The following is a 17,069-nucleotide window of genomic DNA, read 5'->3' as shown; positions in this document are numbered from 1 at the left end:
ATTATGATTTTTAGCCATTTTCTAAGCGATCTGACTAGATCGCTTACAAAATGACCCTACATCGATGTGCGTGTAGGGGCCATAGCGCTGCGCAGCCCCGTGCGTCGCTATTGTCGGTAGAATAAGAATGAGCAGGGATCATAAATCTAGTCATCACCAGTGTTCTCTTACCAGATAACAGTGGTGCTGACAGCTTGATGTATGTGTGTTTGTGTGTGCTGAGCGACCAGAACTCACATCTTAGTAAATTCCCCCCTGTATGTCCCAACACCCTCCTTCTGTATCTCCAGTCCTGCAGTCGCTCTCCAGCACCAGCTCTGCACGTTGCTTCCGGCCTCTGTATAACAAATCGGTTTTACACGGAGGCCGGAATTAGACCCACGGCCTCTTACAGGATTTCTCTGGGTGGTTGTGGACCTTTTTAAGCAAGCCCACAAGTGTGGGGATAGAAAAGGTTTTGATTACAGGGTACTTGTGTAGTTTCACGGTGCCAGCATGGCCGTGCGTCTGAGTCCCCTTGCAGGGCTCGGTGGCTCGCCACGCTATCTAAAATCAACTCCATGCCAACGTGGATAGTGGTGGTATGAACTATCCACGTTGGCATGGAGTTTATTTAGTTTATTTTTGAAAGTTTGCCGAGCGCAGAACCCGGAAGTAGCGCGTGGCCATGCTGGCGCCGTGAAACTACACAAGTACCGATTACAGCTTTATGAATTAGTGTATGCGGATCAATGTTTTAACATGTTGTCATGGATTTATAATGATGATATATGTATTGGAATGTGTTTTAACTGAATTAAGGATGGGATGTGATCATGCCCCCCCCCCCCCCCCCCAGACTCCAATAAGGGGGTGCAGGTGCCATTGTATTTTTGTCTTTATGTTTTCGGCAGGTGGTGATTACTGCAGGCACCCAGCTGCACCCAACTGAAGTGCAGGGTCTCATTATATTGCATTTTTCACAATATATATGCAACCTGACTTCCTTGTGATTGTAATGTGTACAACACTGTTTCCATAAACTCTGTATTGGCATCATTTAAATTGCCCAGTTAAGGGTTAATGTAAGGTAATAATTAGCTTTTCGAAATCCACCAAGCCAGAACTGTGCAGGTGGAATACCAGGAAATCCATTCAGGTCACTAGAGAATTGCCTCTAGCCAACACATCTTGTTGCTGTGTTGACAGCCTGGAGTAAAGCCATGTGGTGCCATTAATTATCACATGCCCTGATTGGACAGATCAGTGGCTCTCTCTGGTCACATCCCTCCTGATGTAGCCAATGGAGAGAGGTGCGGAAGGAATGTATCCTGATTGTTATACTGATTTCACATTGCAACCCTGCTTTCAACCCATTTTTGTAAACGTTTCACAAAACGGGTCAAAAGCCAGTAAAACCCCTTTCACATTGCATGTTGTAACCAGTATATTATACCCCTTTCCCACTGCAGCTCTTAAACGGTAATTTGACATTTTTTTAGCCCTTTTAAATGGGTAGAGCTGCAGTGGGAAAGCTCCAGGTTGCTTTACCCATTTAACAAATACCGGTATTTGTTAAAGGGGTAAAAAGCAGTGTTTTACCCGTTTAAGACGTGTTTTTTTGACAGTGGGAAAGGGTTTTAAACGGTATCCCACACTGATCTCCCCCCTCCCCTGGTACCTGTCCTGCCCACCGTCCCCTGTACCTTGCAGCTGGTACCCAGTCTCTCCCCACCCCCTGGTACCCCTGCTCCCCCCCTCCGCTGGTACCTGGCAGCAATCCTGGGGATCCGGGCAGCGCAGTCTGCGCTCAGGTGGAGGAAGCAGGATGCAAATGGGAACTAGCGGGCTGCTAATTACATATGCACATATGTAATGAGTGACTCATTCATATGTACATATGTAATGAGCGACTCATTCATATGCACATATGTAATGAGCGGCTCATTAATATGTACATATGTAATGAGTGGCCCGCTAGTTCCCATTTGCAGCAGGGACCCCGCTGATGAAATCACACTCTTCTAATGGACCTGCTTCCTCCGCCTGAGCACAGTGCCTACGGAGGGAGGCAGGGGAGGGAGGGAGTGTTACTAGGTACTGTCTACTGCATGGTATATTACTGGTTAATTACCGTGTACCTTTAACAATGGGTGCAATGTGAAAGGTACAAAAACTGTAAATAACAAGTAATATATTGTTTACAACATGCAGTGTGAATAGGGTTAATCTTGCTCTGACCTGGGTAAAGAAACATTTAAAAAAAAACAACGGGTCAGAGCAGGTTTGGCAGTGGGAAGGCAGCATTAGTGGCAGAGTGGGGTTAGCCAAAAGTATTTTATCAGCAAATTTAGATATTTGGAATTTGCCAAAAAATCATTTAATAAGAGGCTTGGTATTGAGCCAGATTGCACAATATAAAGTTTATAGACTCATAATATTTACAAAAGTAAATAGGCAGGAAAATAGAGCAGAATGGGAGACGCAGCCTATCCTGGATGCCAACATGTATTATGTACGAGACGTACCTTAGTAGAATTTCCAGTGTGTAAAAGCTTCTTTAAAACTGAACCTGGAAAATACCAACAAAAACTTCACCAACACAATATTTGAAATCACAAATAATATTCTAAGTTAAAAAAATAAAAATACATTTGAAGACATAAGAAGGTTCTAACTGCAATGGGAGGTGTAATGAGAAAATCTTTTGAAATAAATCGGGAAAACAGAAAAGCATGTCTGTATCCTAACATCATTAGAGATTTATGGGGCCAAGACCTGCCGGCTTTGTACTGAAATGATAATGAAAGAATGTGCAGAGGAAGGAAGAAGCTTTCAAGAAGTCAGAAGAGTCTTCCCTAAAACACGACATCTCCCCTGACCTTCCACTTCCAGCCATTATTTACACAGATACATTGGTGCACGTTCAGCACAAAGCTGGAAGACACAACGAGCCGGTTCTACTCGCGTGAACCCTTCTCACTTCAAACTCTCCGTGATTCGGGCAGGAGTCTGTAGGATGCACTTTGTAAAATACGCTATATCAATTATACTGTGAAATAGATTTCTCCTAAAACAAGTTGTCCCGGCAGTAAGTGACCTGTAGTAATAGGTCAATTTCTCATGGACTAAAGCCAAATCTTCCCTTCTGGAAAGGAAAAATAACCTACAACTTTTATTAGAACTAAATTCACCTTGTCAAAGCATTAGTGCACAGCCCAAGTGCACCTGGGTATGGGTTATAAGGTCAACATACATGAGGTCGGCCGCTAAAGGTTGACAGGGTCGGAAGTCAACACAATCTTTAGGTCGACAATGGGAAGGTTGACAGTCAAAAGGTCGATGTGATTTCCCCCCCCTTTTGTGTCGATATGTCGACATTAGTTGACACCGTATCAGTGTACCGCATCCCCTCGCATGGGTCACGTGCTTCAGGTGCTATGGCTGCTAACTTAAAACAGGCACATCGAGGCAAGATCAGACGTAGACAATCTGTGGCTCTCCAGCCGTTTATGAAACTACAAGTCCCAACATGCCTTGCCACAGGTTTGCTATTAGGGAGTGGTAAAACTGTGGCAGGGCATGCTGGGACTTGTAGTTTCACAACAGCTGGAGAGCCACAGGTTGCCAATGCCTGGGCTAGATGAGTACTACACTGTAGGTTTCAGATATTTATTGCCTGTCCCTTGTTTCAAAGAAGATTTATTCATGAACTATTGGATATAGATCACTACTGTTTGGTAATTATGGAAACAATCGACACACATTGAACAACCCCCCATAGGCTCTAATAACCGACAATACACCTGTGAATGTTTAAAGCTCTTTTTGTACTATAAATATAAAATAAACATGCCGAAGTTCAATAAAAAGATGAGTCTATTTTTGAAAGATAAATTGGATTACAAGATTTAAAGTATTAGCTGTATTTTAAGTTATGTAAAGCAGTATCCTTACCTATACTATGGTACTGCCAGCGGTAGAAAATCCTTTCAGGTAGCAGTTGTAGAATTTTCTGAAGCAAAAAGTCCGGCAAATGAGTAAAGTGTTAAATAATGAGATATAATAATTGACCATTACCATTAAAATACAAACAAATATAAACCATATACATATATAAGGATGCAGTTTTAACCCCGGCGTCCGACTGCCGGAATCCTGACTGCCATCAGATCACTGGCACGGTAACATTAACATGGATGAGGATACTAAACGTACAGTAAGTATGCCTGGGTGGGTTAAGGTGCCCACACACGCACCGATCCCGGCGGTGCAATGCTATACGATGGGGTGCGCGCTCCCACGGCACCTCATCGCACAGTACAAAAGTAGGTGCTGCACATACTTTTTGTACTAGCTTTTTCTAGCATCGCATCGCATGCACATCGTATGCACAAGGCATACGATGCGATGCTGTGTGTGCTAGTTAAGCCCACAACGCACGCCGGGATCGGTGCGTGTGTGGGCACCTTTAGAATCAGGCTGGGAAGAGGAGGCGCTAGGTTTAGGCAATAGGGATGAATTTATGGTTAGGCTGCGAGAGAGGGGTGGGGGGTTAGATTTAGGCAGTGAGGTACGGGAATTAGGCGCAAGCAGGAAGGGTTAGACTGGAAGCACGGAGGATTAGGTTGGCACGGGGAGAGGCTTAGACCACTTACAGAGCCCCTGACTAGATTCATCATACATACACACATCATTATTATCATCATCATCATCAAGAAGCACCAACAGCTCACTTTTTCCGGGTCACCAACAAGACAGATGACAGGAACCTTCGGTGGTACGTGCATATACACTTGTACAATACTGGGGATAACTGTGCAATCTAGCATGCCAAACTACAGTTGGCAACATGGTATTGTTAGCAATATTTTTAAATTGATCAATAGCCAACCAAAAGATGACGCTTGTGACTGCTAGACCATGCAATCGGGTATACTCAAAACGATTTACATGGAAATGGCAAATAAAGTTAATATTGGAAGGGTGGCCAAACCAGTCCTTGGGATAACGATCTACCAACAGCTCATGTATTCCAGACTACCTGTTGATCTGCAGAATGTGTCAATTAGGAATGAATGCAGCACATGTTAGAAAATGTGACAGTTGGTAATGGCTTCCACTTGTACACAAGCTAGGTTGTCTGGAAAACATGGACTGTTGGTAGGACCAGTTTGGCCACCCCTGTTGTAGTGGGTGCTCTTTAGAAACACAGTGAATCATATCAATGTTGGGGTTAGATCACCACTGGCCCAGAGCATGCAAGACTGGCCATACACACTAAGGCCCTTATTCTAGTTGACTCGGACGGATGCGTATTTCAGACATCCACTGAGTGTTCTTAGCCCCGCCTGCTGTACGGATCGCTCACACCGGCCGAATGCGGTAAGACGCCGAGCGAATGGACCGCCGAGTGCTCCAGACCACTCGGGCATTTTTCTGTGTGAAAGCAGGGATATGGGCAGGCAGCTGACATCCGGCTATGTCAGCTGTCCACCACCCACACGTGCGTCACAGCCGGATTACTATACGTGCGCCCAGCGTTTTCAAGAGAACACCCATGAAACGCGGGGCATACGCATATGGTAATGAGCCCAAACAGCCATCACGACCCTCGCTACCCCCTGATCGGATGGTTCCATAAGATCCTTTTCTGCACGGAATTCACGCCGTGTCCGAACGTGCAAGGCATTCGCACATGTGCAGAAACACCTCTGCACATGGGCAAACACAATACATCGGCCATCCGACTCAATCAGAATAAGGGCCTAAGTGATGTAACAAACAACGTAATGATACATGCAATACTAATTGCTCTGTTCGTTCAGCACAGTAGACCAAAACGTGTTGCATGCGCCCTGCAGGAACGCGCAATTGAGTGTACACACTAGATGACGTAGACAATTTGTCGTCCCAATACAGCAAACCATTCTGATGTAATTCTAGTGTGTATCCACCCTTAGTGCTCCTTGAGGACCAAGTTTGGGATCTAGAGGATCCATATGCAGATCAAGATGTGACGGATACCAAAATCATTAATTTAATTTGATGATAATTACAACAAGTACCATCAAATGAATAATATAAGCAACAAAGTAAGGACATTAACATGATAACACAACATGCTTGGCAGATCAGCTTCTTGTTTAGTTGTAATTGCCTAATAGCCCTTTGGAATACAGGCCAACAATATAATGTGTTTAATAATATGTTTACATGTTCTTAGTATAACTGCACAGGAATATCCTCAATATATTCGCTGAGTTAATGCTCAAATGGTGATTGGAAAGTAATGAGGACATGTACTGTAAATGTAGGTTAAATGATTCATTTTCAACTGGGATATCAGAATTCAATTACTTCAGTGACAAGTATATACCTCAGTGCTAAAGGGCCAAACACAGGACAGTGATTTCTAATGACTTACATTAGCAGCTAATTAACCCAATTCTCTATACTTCTTATAAAATCATTGTCTAGGTTTATGTGAAACGGTCTTGTCAGCACGAACCCTAGTGATCCACAATACAGTATGCTTTCTCTTGGCTCATAAAATGCCTGTTATTAACTAAACAAGAAAAGAACGATTCTACATATTCAATACTGTTATTCACCCTAATCAAGGGAAACTTTTTAGCAACATTCTAAGTAAAAAAATATGTTGGTGGGTGGATGGTAAGTGTAGGTGGACACTAGGATAATAAAGTCACCCTTATATACAGTATCCTATACTATCTTAAGCCCCATACACCCTAGAGTTTTCTTTTTGTGTACAATATTGCCGTCGGTGGAGACTCGTTTAATGTGTATAGGGCTTTAGTTGACTTTAACCCCTTACCGACGCAGCCTGTTTTTGCCTTCCTGACAGAGGCCTTTTTTTCAAATCTGACATGTATCACTTAAGTGGGGATAACTTTTTTTTGCTTTTACTTATCCCAGTGATTTTGAGAGTGTTTTCTCGTGACACATTGTACTTTAAGTTAGTGGTAAATTTTGGTCGATACAGTCTTTTTTTTTTTGTGAAAAATACCAAAATGTCGTAAAAAAATTGAACATTTTGCAATTTGCAAAATGTTAAATTTTCTGCTTGTGAGACAAATAATCATACCACTCAAAATAGTTCAGAACTAACATAGACCATATGTAAACTTTATGTTTCATTCATTATTTCAACTTTCTTTTATTTTTTTTGGACACTAGGGGGCAGCAGAGTCAAAATTATATACATAACACAGTAAACGCTGCAATTGGCTGTTCACATTTGAACAGCCAATTGCAACGATCGCCGATCGGGGGGGGCATCGCTGCCCCCCCTGGGCAATGAGGGAAGATGTCTGCTGTCAGGGACAGCAGACATCGTCCCTCTGTCACCGCGTCTCTAGACGCGGTGACACTTTAAAGTCATGACGTACATTTACGTCATGTGTCGGGAAGTACATCCCGACCATGACGTAAATGTACGTCAAATGTCGGGAAGGGGTTAAGGCCAAGATGTCTTTAAGGGGGCAATTCAGTTGTTAGTGTGTGTGCGCCAGAAAGTAATGGGCATCTGACTGAACTATTAAATAGTTTTTTGGCGTCCATTACTGGAGCGGTATATTAGGTCAACACCAAAATGTTGAGTGTGACAAAAGTTCAACACGTGAAAAAGTCAACATGAGTTTTTCACTTTATTGCTTCTATGTCGACACCTGAGCAAGTGGACTCCCAAGTAGTGTCCCGCTTCACTTTGCATGCTTCAGGCTACTTTATCGCTCCTAATCGAAGTCTACGTGGATAGCAATGTATAGAAAAGGGTTTTCTTTTTTAAATCACCAAATACTAATTTAACCTTTTCACAAGTCCACCTTTTGCTTGTGTCTACTTTCTAACCATGTGGATTTTTAAACTGGATCTCGACCATTACTCTATTCCAGTGTTTTTCAACCACTGTGCCGTGGCACACTAGTGTGCCTTGAGCTGTTCTCAAGTGTGCCCCCAGATCCAGAGATGCCCAAACCAGTTTACAGCCACCACCAGTTCAACTGTCATTTACCAGTCTCTTCTTTTCATGTAAAGGGCCAATGAATTTTATTTTGTTATCAGTGTGTTTGTTTTTTATATGGGGGCCAATAGGTTTTTTTTTTTTTCCTGTGGGGGTCAATGTGTTTTGCCCTGTGGGGATCTCATGGTGTGCCTTGGCAATTTTAAAATCGTATTTAGTGTGCCGCAAAGTAAAAAGGTTGAAAATCACAGCTCTATTCAAATGTGGCTAAGGGGGTATTCAATCTATTTATGATGGGGGAAATAGTGGTGAATGCCTATTCAATGCTGTCTTTCCCGACAGCATTGAAGAGGCAGATCGACAGAATGGGCCCGACTTTAAAAGCAGTCGGGAATGTTTTGTCGATTTCGGACGTTTACGCAGACACGCCTCCTTTTCGACGATTGCGAAGTGGGACATTGAATGGCGCCTGCTGATCTGCGGTCGAACAAAATGAAAACATGCCAGGGTCACGGCTGTTGGGCCAGATCGACAGTCGTGACCCGGGATTGAATACCCCCTAAATCTGTGTAACGTACAAGTTAGCGCACCCATTCTACAGACTTTTCATCTGCTTGCCACCTTAGGAGACAGTTAGTGTTCCCCACATTATATATATATATATATATATATATATATATATATATATATATATATATATATATATATATATATATATATATAGATATGGGGGTAGCAGGGCGGCACAACCACAATGTATAATAAAGTCCCCGTGCCAGGTCCATAAATTATTGATACAGTACACTTACCCCCCGGGTGAGGAAGGATTCGAGACCGGCACTCGTTGATGAAGAACAGTGTTGCTTTATTCCATAAGTACAGCGGGTAACAACAGAGGGACCTCTGTTGTTACCCGCTGTACTTATGGAACAAAGCAACACTTTTCTTCATCAACGAGTGCCGGTCTCGAATCCTTCCTCACCCGGGGGGGTAAGTGTACTGTATATATATATATATATGTGTGTGTGTGTGTGTGTGTGTGTGTGTGTGTGTTCCCTTTAAGCTTCTTTTGAGCGGGTGCAATTTTTGTGTGTGGAACTGTGCACCATTACACTGCCATCCACCGCGCTGACATGACGCTGAGATCTTTCGGTGTGTGCCATCATGTGTAATGGGTATTACGGTGTAAGAGGTATTATTACAATGTGTGTCATCATTACGACGGGCAGCGGTCCTCCGACCTTTTCATACCCCCACTATCTACATCGGCGTGGAGTTGTTTTTTTACAGTGGCAAGCACAGCACGCCCCGCGAGGGGACACGTAATACTTGTGAAGTAATGCGCGTCCCCTCGCCGTTGTGGATAGTGGGGGTATGAAAAGGTCGGAGGACACGTACCGCCGCCGCTCGCCCCGCTTCGGGTTGGCGTTGATAGTGGGTTGTCGTTCACAATGGGGGGGGGGGGGGGGGCATTTAACTTAATTATAATGGCATGCGATGCGACGCAATATTAAAATTGGGTACTTGTTTTCTAGCACGGCCACAATCGCGGGCATCGTGTACCTTAAAGTTAAGGTACACGATGCCCGCGATGGACCCGATTTCCTTTGAAATCAGGACCATTTTGCCGGCAAAGGCAAAATCGCGGGCATCGCGTCGGTCGCGGCCATTAACATTGCCCCCGACGCGATGCCCCCGATTTTGCCATAGGCTTCAATGTTAAAATATTTTTTAACATTGAAATCGGGAGCATCGCGTCGGTCTTGTGCCATTATAATGGCACAAGATGAGATGGACTTGATTAAGTCCATTTCACATAGGAAACAATGTGAAATGGGCCAATATGACCCATTTCACATTGTATATGGCCCCATCGTCACCCCACAATTGACGCGAACCCGAAGCGTGGCGAGCGTAGCGAGCCCGCGAGGGGCGGCGGTGCACGTCCTCCGACCTTTTCATACCCCTACTATCCACGTCGGCGTGGAGTTGAGAATATAAAGTGTGGCGAGCGCAACGAGCCACCGAGCCCGAAGCGTGGCGAGCCCCGCGAGGGGACGCGTATACCTGTGAAGTTATACGCGTCCGCTCGCCACACTTTATATTCTCAACTCCACGCCGACATGGATAGTAGGGGTATGAAAAGGTCGGAGGACGCGCACCGCCGCCCCTCGCGGGCTCTCTGCGCTCACCACGCTTCGGGTTGGTGTCAATCATGGGGTGGCGTTGAGGGTGTAAAATTGGGGGTCTAGGGAATATTTTACATTGAATCCAATGTAAAATAGGGTCCCAGGGACCCTATTCACATTTGATTCAATTAAAAAATCGGGTCGGTCGCATCGCATGCGATTTGGTCGCATGCGATGCGACCGACGCGATTTTTCCGTCACGACCACCCCGATGCAAATCGGTGTTGCCGTGCTTGGAAACAAGTACCTAAAATTGTACACTCATCACGGGGAAAGCCTCAAATCGGTCCCATTGCGTACCTTAATTATGCGACGCGATGGGCGCCCTGATAATACACAAGTACCAAATTTATAATATAAAATGTGCCCTCCTGATTGAAAAAATGCCCTGCCTGGTGGTCAGCACCCTGTCCTAAAAAAAACTCCTAGAGTGAATACTAAATAGTTAACTATATTGGCTACCGCAGGAACCGCTAAAATGTGTACCCATCATTAGATACAAGGGGGGCTGATCAGCTTGTAATGTTTTCAAAAGCAACAGCATGTAAGCTAATGTCAGCAAGGAATTCAGAGGGAAAAGCCATTATCAGCAATAGGCAACAATGGGAGGAAACACAAATTCAGATAGTAACCTGTGGACTAAATCAGTATGTAAGGAAAAACAAGCAGTTCAATTACTGAAAACTGCAATGTGTGGTATGAGAATTCTTGCAATGCATACACTGCTCAGCACAGCTGCAGATAAAAGGTCAACATAGGCAAGGTCAAAAGTCAAAGGTCGCCATGCGTTCTTCATGATTTTTTTTTTTTTTTTAAAGGGTGGTTTTTCATACTATACTTTCCACATGGGCATAAGTGTGCCAAGCGGAGTGAGCGAACGCAGCACACATACACAATGTCCATGTCGACATACGATTACGTAGACACAAAAAAATCATGAAAAATGCATGTTGACCTTTTGACTGTCGACCATAAGCTGGTGTTGACATGTTCGAAGTGTCAAACCTTTTTCGGTGTTGACCTACTGTAGTTACCTATAGTCATTGTCTATTTATTTATTATTAGCAGTGTCTTATATAGCGCACACATATTCCGCAGCGCTTTACAGAGAATATTTGAACATTTACATTAGTCCCTGCCTCAGTGCAGCTTACAATCTATATTCCCTACCACATGTACACGCACACACAAACATTCTAGGGTTAATTTTGTTGGAAGGCAATTACCCTAGCTGTATATTTTTGGATAGTGGGAGGAAACCGGAGTACCCGGAGTAAACCCACGCAAGCATGGGGAGAATATACAAACTCCACACAGTTAGAGCCATGGTGGGGATCGAACCCATGACCTTAGCGCTATGAGGTCCGTGCTGCCCCGTCATCTAAAGCGTCATCTAAAGCGTAACCGGTTTGCTGAGCATGACATATGTATATAGTTAGGCAGCACTTTTACCAAGCATCAATATAATTAATTTTGTTCGTAAAAGAACAGTATGGCATCCTTGCTGTAGAAACCAAAACATTGGTGCCCTGGGAATGAGATCACAAGTTCCGGTGACTCAACACATAACACAGTAATTATTATTATTATTTTTTTTTTCATTGAAGCTTTATATGTATTAAATGCCATTAACACAATTTAAACCAGTTTTAAGTTAATTGTGTCATAGGGTAGAATGTGCATCATAAAAACAGAATTAAAGATAATACAGTAGTTAAATAATCCAACTTGGATCGCAAGGGCAGGAAAAAAAAAATCTGCCCTATCAGTACCATAAGGATCATGCAATCCCTAGCAAAACAAATTGCTAATTACATACACCATATACAGACTTAAGCCTCATATTTCTGTTGGAGAAAGTGCGCTGTATAAATTAAACTTACTTACTATATTTGGGTTCAGAAATACTTACTTCAAAAAGAAATAGGATGGAGTCCAGCTCCTCCCTTTGAGATTTATTCCCTGGTGGAAAAAAATAAATAAATAAGGTGTGGAAGATAATTCTTTGACCAAAAGTGAGCAATACGGTTATAATGTTACAGAAATTCTTCATAATACAATTTTTAGGAACTAAAATGTATATAAGAGAAATTGAGCTTACACCCACAATAAATACTTTCCCACTAGTTACCAGCCAGACTAATTGATGGAACATCATAACCATAATGTCAGCGCCGGAGGCTGTGTCCGTCCAAATGGAGTGACACTTGACTTGTTCTACTAGGCAAGCAAAACAGCGGAATTCCCCCCAAAGAGGTAAGAAGCAGTATTAGCCGTATAGACTTTATTAATATAAAGCTGGAAAGGACATTCTTTGAATGTCTCTGAAAAGGTTTCTAGGAAGAGAATCAGCTTTTTCAATGATTCATGTTCAGTGTGGCTTTCATTCTTTAGCTCCGCTGGGTAATTACTGGACACAGTTTACATTTCGGGTAGTAGGTACAGGATCCGGCAATGCATTCCTAACATCCTCCTTTAATATCATCTTTGGGACTGTAAATGATAACCTGTGTGTCCTGGCTAGCCACTAAGAAGTTTCATCGTGCAGTTATATACGTCTGTTTATTGGGGATATATTTGCCGTTTCAGAGATTAAAGAAGAACCACTCTGTACTCATTGATCTACATCTATTCTGGAACCATTTGTGGATGCAGTATATAGAAAAGACCATTAGGCAGTGAGTTCCCATCTTTTTTGATTTATTGCTCCCTATAGTACCAGAATATTTTTCACGGCACCCCAAGGTAAAATGCTTCTTAAAATGAAAAAAATAATAATTAATTAAGTATAAAGTGTTTATAGGTAATTCTTAGGGGTGTATTCAATCTCCAGCCGCTATTGCCGACAGAGGAAATAGTAGCGGTGCCCTATTCAATGCGGTCTTTTCCGACAGCATTGAACAGGGATCTCGGCAGAATGGGCTTGACTTTAGAAGCAGTCTGGCCCTTTCTGCCAAGAACGGCCATGGATTGTCGAGCTCCCGGCCGCAGCTTCGCGATCCACAGCCCTATATCTCAGCCACACACCCTTTTTGGTGTTAGTCAGGAAGGACATTAAATCCCGACTGCCGATTTCTCGTCGAGCCGGCCGAGAACGGGACAGGGTCACAGCTGTCGGGCCAACCAGACAGTTGTGACCTGGGAATGAATATCCCCCTTAGTGTTAGTTATGTTATGAGAGATAGAATTCACTTCTGTGTCCAAATATATTACGATTGGAAGCCACAAGCACTGGTTCCGCCTGTTATATTGACCACGATTAATTTGAATTGGTCCTGTACCACCAACCCTGGGCACCTTGCAAGTGTCCGGAGGCACCCCAGGGTGCCACGGCACACAGTTTGGGAACCACTGCCATAAGACATTCATTAGGGTGATTAACCTTCATTATTGTGGTGTTTGGAATTGCACCTTGAACATTATTATTAACAGTTATTTATATAGTGCACACATATTCCGCAGCGATTCAATTTCATATATTTCTCACTATACGTGGTGTACATGTAAATATGTGAAAACCTGCATATCCCAGCTGTTTAACCCCCTCCCCGGCCACATTGAATACGGGCCACTATATCTTTATATTTATTCCAAGAAGTTTTTAACGAGTCTTAATCATTTGAGTGCCAAGTGAATTTATCAAAATTTATGTGAAAATTGGCAAGCAAACATTTTTATTAATTAGAAAATGACCAGTAATGTATACCTTATATAGGATATATAATCTTTTTAAACAAGATTTTTTATTTGAATTTATATAACAAATGTTATCGACTGGCATTTTTATCCAATATTTTGCATCTCTCTCACAGAGATGTTGGCATTTTTAGTGGATATTTTTTACATATCTCACAGAGATGTTGGCACTCACTCAAAGGGTTAACCAGGTGTGTATCACGTACCTGACCGCAGGTTACAGATTAGAATTTCTGATAAGGGAGTGTGGTTTTTATGTCCCTCTAAAGGCAGTTAAACTGGCACTACAGTATAACACTAAAGTATTTCGTACAGAAGCATAAAAAGGCACAAAATAAGTACTGTAACATTTTCTTTAGTACATTACTAATTCACATAACTATATAAAAAATATACATATAGAAAACATCATTAAAAGCATATACATTTACTTTTCCACCGCTCCGCTCCTTTTTATGTTTTGTTGTTATGTACTGTTAATATTTTTAGAAGTTTCTGAAATGTGGCCGTTTGAAGCCTTTTATTTTGAGTATTAGGGCTCTTTGTTCTACTTCTGATTATGATATTGTGTAATTTTAAGTAACACAATTTCAGACCTCATTGTTATATATACCATTGTCTTTCATTGTTCCCAATTACTACTTTTAGTTTGTTATGCTGCAAATAGTCTCTGGAACAACTATGTTTCTTCTGTCTGCTACCATTATAAGAAAAAGAAAAAGCCAAATTATAAATAATAGGTCAAAGGGCCGTAGTCAATGCGGCCGCCGAGGGGGTTAAATGGCAGGGATCGCCGAAAACAAGCGACCCTCGCCATTTAACCCCCACAACGGCCGCTCACCCTATTCTACGTTCCGGGGAACCGTCGCTGGCAGAGGACAGCGAGGATTCCCTCAAACTGCGAGGTTCTCGGCTAATGCAGGGAGACCGCTGCATCTAGCTGCGAGCCTCGCTGTTTTAGCGGCAGCACACAACGTTTCCCCGTCGCTGCAAAAACCTAGCGACATGGAAACGGCGTGTGCAGGGGGGTCAGTTGAATACTGCCCATAGTCTCATCAAAACGGTGATTATTATTATTATTAATTCATTTTTTTAATAAGAAGGCTTTACACATTAGCTTTGCCACTATAAATCCTTGATCAAAAATTGCTAAAAACAGATGTTCATTACACTTTCCTAACATTTTGGGACTTTCACGTTATCAAGAGAAGATTGATGTAATCAGAACTAATGTCATAAGAACTAGCCCTACCGCTAAACTGTAGTGCTCATCGCAGATTGCAATGCATTATGGGGTAGTAACTAAAACAATGGGATATATTAAATAAGTGGTGACTTATGCAATCTGTTGCTTCTTTTCAGGTGGCACTCACAGTCAGTTCAATGCCATCACGCTTTACACTGAATGTAACTTTACATTTTCACAGCCAACCCACAAGAAAGCAGCAGCTTACAAACCCTGATGCTTCGTAAATACAGATGTGTCCTCATACATCTAGCCTCAATTTGCCCTGCAGCAGGTAACGCCTGGCGAGAGTGATCTGACAGGTCCCGTACAACTCTACTAGGTTGGAGCATCTTATTTTTTTTTACAAAAATGCATCTTAGTCACAAAACTATGCAACTAGTACATATAGGGAGACTACGCTGATTAATTTGACGTGTGACTATTGTATATCAGTGAGTGACTGTGTCTGTATATGAAACACAACAGAACTTGGGATTAAGAAAAAACACTGTTGCTGCATCGTAGCACTTCGGATTCGGATTCAGTGATAGGCACATACAGATATTCAAGTGTTGCATATCAAATTAACTAGCACAGTTGCCTGGTGCATCCTAGTCATATCATATTGTGACTAAGTTGCATATTGTGGGGGGGGGGGGGGGGGGGGGGAAGACACCGGACACTAGCAGAGTCTTGTGGGACATAAAACACTGAGGTGGGCTGATTGGCCCTACTAAATCAATGATGTAGGAGACAGAGCTGTATAGCCAATGACTAGAGATGAACTAAACTGTCCTATAGACAATCTCCTGCAACATAAACAATTTTCTTCATTAAATTACCTGGTACATACGTTCGGCCCCTACTGCCAACACATTGGGAACAATTTAGGAAAAATTTGTAGTAAAAGGGGGTTAATAAAAATATATTATATTCTCTAATGTGTTCTAAAGCATTTGTAGCTGCACTCCATAGCCACTGATAAAGTAAGGTGCTTGAGTATGTGTTCACTTCTCTCTTCAATTGTAATATCAACTGTAACTAAAAACCTTTGTATGGTCTTCCCTAAGGTGCAACAGACCATAAGAATCTCCCTATCCCCAACCGGCAGAGCAATGACACATGTATGACAGAACAGGGTAATACCTTTTAGCTTTAAGCTACTTTCCAGTGTAATGAAATTTTCATAGAAGATAAAATAAATCTGAGAATAGTGCGCTTCAAAAAACTGCTTCAGTTCACTCCACTCCTGAATATCTGTAAGAAAATACAATATACAATAAGTGCTGTGTGTGATTTCAGTCTGTCACATATAACTTATGTACAATATAGCACAACACCCTGTACATAATCATTATCATCATCAAAAGTAATAGTACATAATGGTTTGACTTCAATTATAGTAAGTATGTTCTTATACGGAAGTAAATATGACAACACAATGTTCCAGTACCAGTGTGACAGGAGCTGTGCATTACTAATATCACCATATTGTGATCCTGCTCCAGAGATGCAGAACCTGCATTTATTTACACAACTACGCATTAGCCCTCCTATCCCCTTCTGCGGACACAGTACTGATAGTTGTATCTCACAAGTCATTTACAACTTAGAACAAAGACCATCAAGAGGCAGAAAACATGATGTATAGAACTTAATCATAAGCACCTTAAAAAGCATCAATATAAGTGGTCTATTTAGCAATAATCACAATACTGGTTTGAATACTATCAGGCAATATAAACACAATTTTTGTGTAGTTTTTACCTACCTATTACAGCTATTCTGCAAAAAGGGATATGCTTTGACTTCAGTTTGGGCATGTTGCAGGGTAATGCATTTGAATATATATATATATATATATATATATATATATATATATATATATATATATATATATATATATATATATATATATATATATATATATATATATATATATATATATATATTTCTTGGGGTGGACACAGCACTCCAGACACGTAGATCTTCA

At 42.1% G+C, this 17,069-nt stretch overlaps 1 protein-coding gene across 3 annotated transcripts in view; it reads right to left on the bottom strand.

The window, feature by feature from the left end:
* The window catches only part of RALGAPA2 (Ral GTPase activating protein catalytic subunit alpha 2), a 323,658-nt gene that overhangs the window by 268,279 nt on the left and 38,310 nt on the right, over positions 1-17,069 (bottom strand). For all 3 annotated transcript variants that reach the window (XM_083175921.1, XM_083175922.1, XM_083175923.1), the window contains exons 2-5: positions 16,223-16,333; positions 12,065-12,114; positions 3,937-3,994; positions 2,508-2,551 (exon numbers count right to left, since the gene is read on the bottom strand). In XM_083175921.1, the coding sequence (XP_083032047.1) occupies positions 2,508-2,551; positions 3,937-3,994; positions 12,065-12,114; positions 16,223-16,333 (263 nt within the window). The remainder of the gene's footprint in view (positions 1-2,507; positions 2,552-3,936; positions 3,995-12,064; positions 12,115-16,222; positions 16,334-17,069) is intronic.

The sequence above is a fragment of the Crinia signifera genome, chromosome 3 (assembly GCF_055691185.1).
Source record: "Crinia signifera chromosome 3, ASM5569118v1, whole genome shotgun sequence".
NCBI lineage: Eukaryota > Metazoa > Chordata > Amphibia > Anura > Myobatrachidae > Crinia > Crinia signifera.
The sequence above is the reverse complement of the archived record's forward strand: the minus strand, read 5'-3'. Positions and strand labels throughout refer to the sequence as shown.